Here is a 643-nt window from a genome sequence, read left to right as displayed (position 1 = left end):
AGACTTAAATATTTAATGTTTATTTACTATTTTGTCACCTTATTCCTTTCATTAGTATTTTTAAGGTCATCTGCATCTTTCGTCAGAGGAAAAGATGGTCAACGTTTTGAAAGGAGTGCTTATAGAATGGTTAGTAGTTTTTATACTTAATGAGTTTTTTAGAATTAGTTTTTTAAGTTCTGAATGAATCAAGTCTTTCAGCTTTCTCAACTTCATTTTTCTTGTATAACAAGTGGAACAGATTTTATTGCTAAGTTTTTTCCTGGTACCAGATTTCAATGTCTCTGTTGAATTGATGTAATTGGCATTATTTTCAGAGACAGCATATTTGTTAGATTAATCCTCTTTAGAGGAACAGCGCTGGTGTTCTCAAACCATCAGAGATTGACTTGAATTTTAGGATCCACCTAAGTCTTTACCATCACAAACTATGGTCTTTTAAAAAAGAGAGAAAAAAAACTGATTTAAAAACCAGTTGAAGGTTGCTTAAACTAGTCACCAGTCATACATTTCAGAGGAGAAACTAGAAACCTTAATGAGCAGAGTTAAGTTCCTCAAAGCAAACTAATGTAGGGCTGGCTTAGTTATCATGCAGTCTGAAAACCTGAACTGCTGGCCCACATCCTGCTCTGTCTCCATTTGT

General features: G+C 33.7%; 1 protein-coding gene across 5 annotated transcripts in view; it reads left to right on the top strand.

The window, feature by feature from the left end:
• The window catches only part of GTF2H5 (general transcription factor IIH subunit 5), a 19,168-nt gene continuing 18,525 nt past the window's right edge, over positions 1-643 (top strand). For 3 of the 5 annotated variants that reach the window (XR_002776487.1, XR_002776486.1, XR_002776485.1), the window contains exon 1: positions 20-129. Coding sequence is in view for 2 of the 5 variants with exons in the window: in XM_011376303.2 (XP_011374605.2) it covers positions 16-129 (114 nt within the window). In the remaining 3 variants the exon portion in view is untranslated. Of the gene's footprint in view, positions 130-643 lie in introns of all 5 variants that reach the window. The other 2 variants (XM_011376303.2, XM_023521109.1) reach the window with 2 other exon arrangements.

Source organism: Pteropus vampyrus, unplaced genomic scaffold (assembly GCF_000151845.1).
Source record: "Pteropus vampyrus isolate Shadow unplaced genomic scaffold, Pvam_2.0 Scaffold292, whole genome shotgun sequence".
In the NCBI taxonomy this organism is placed as follows: domain Eukaryota; kingdom Metazoa; phylum Chordata; class Mammalia; order Chiroptera; family Pteropodidae; genus Pteropus; species Pteropus vampyrus.
Note: the sequence above shows the minus strand (reverse complement) of the source record. Positions and strands in the feature narration are given on the sequence as shown.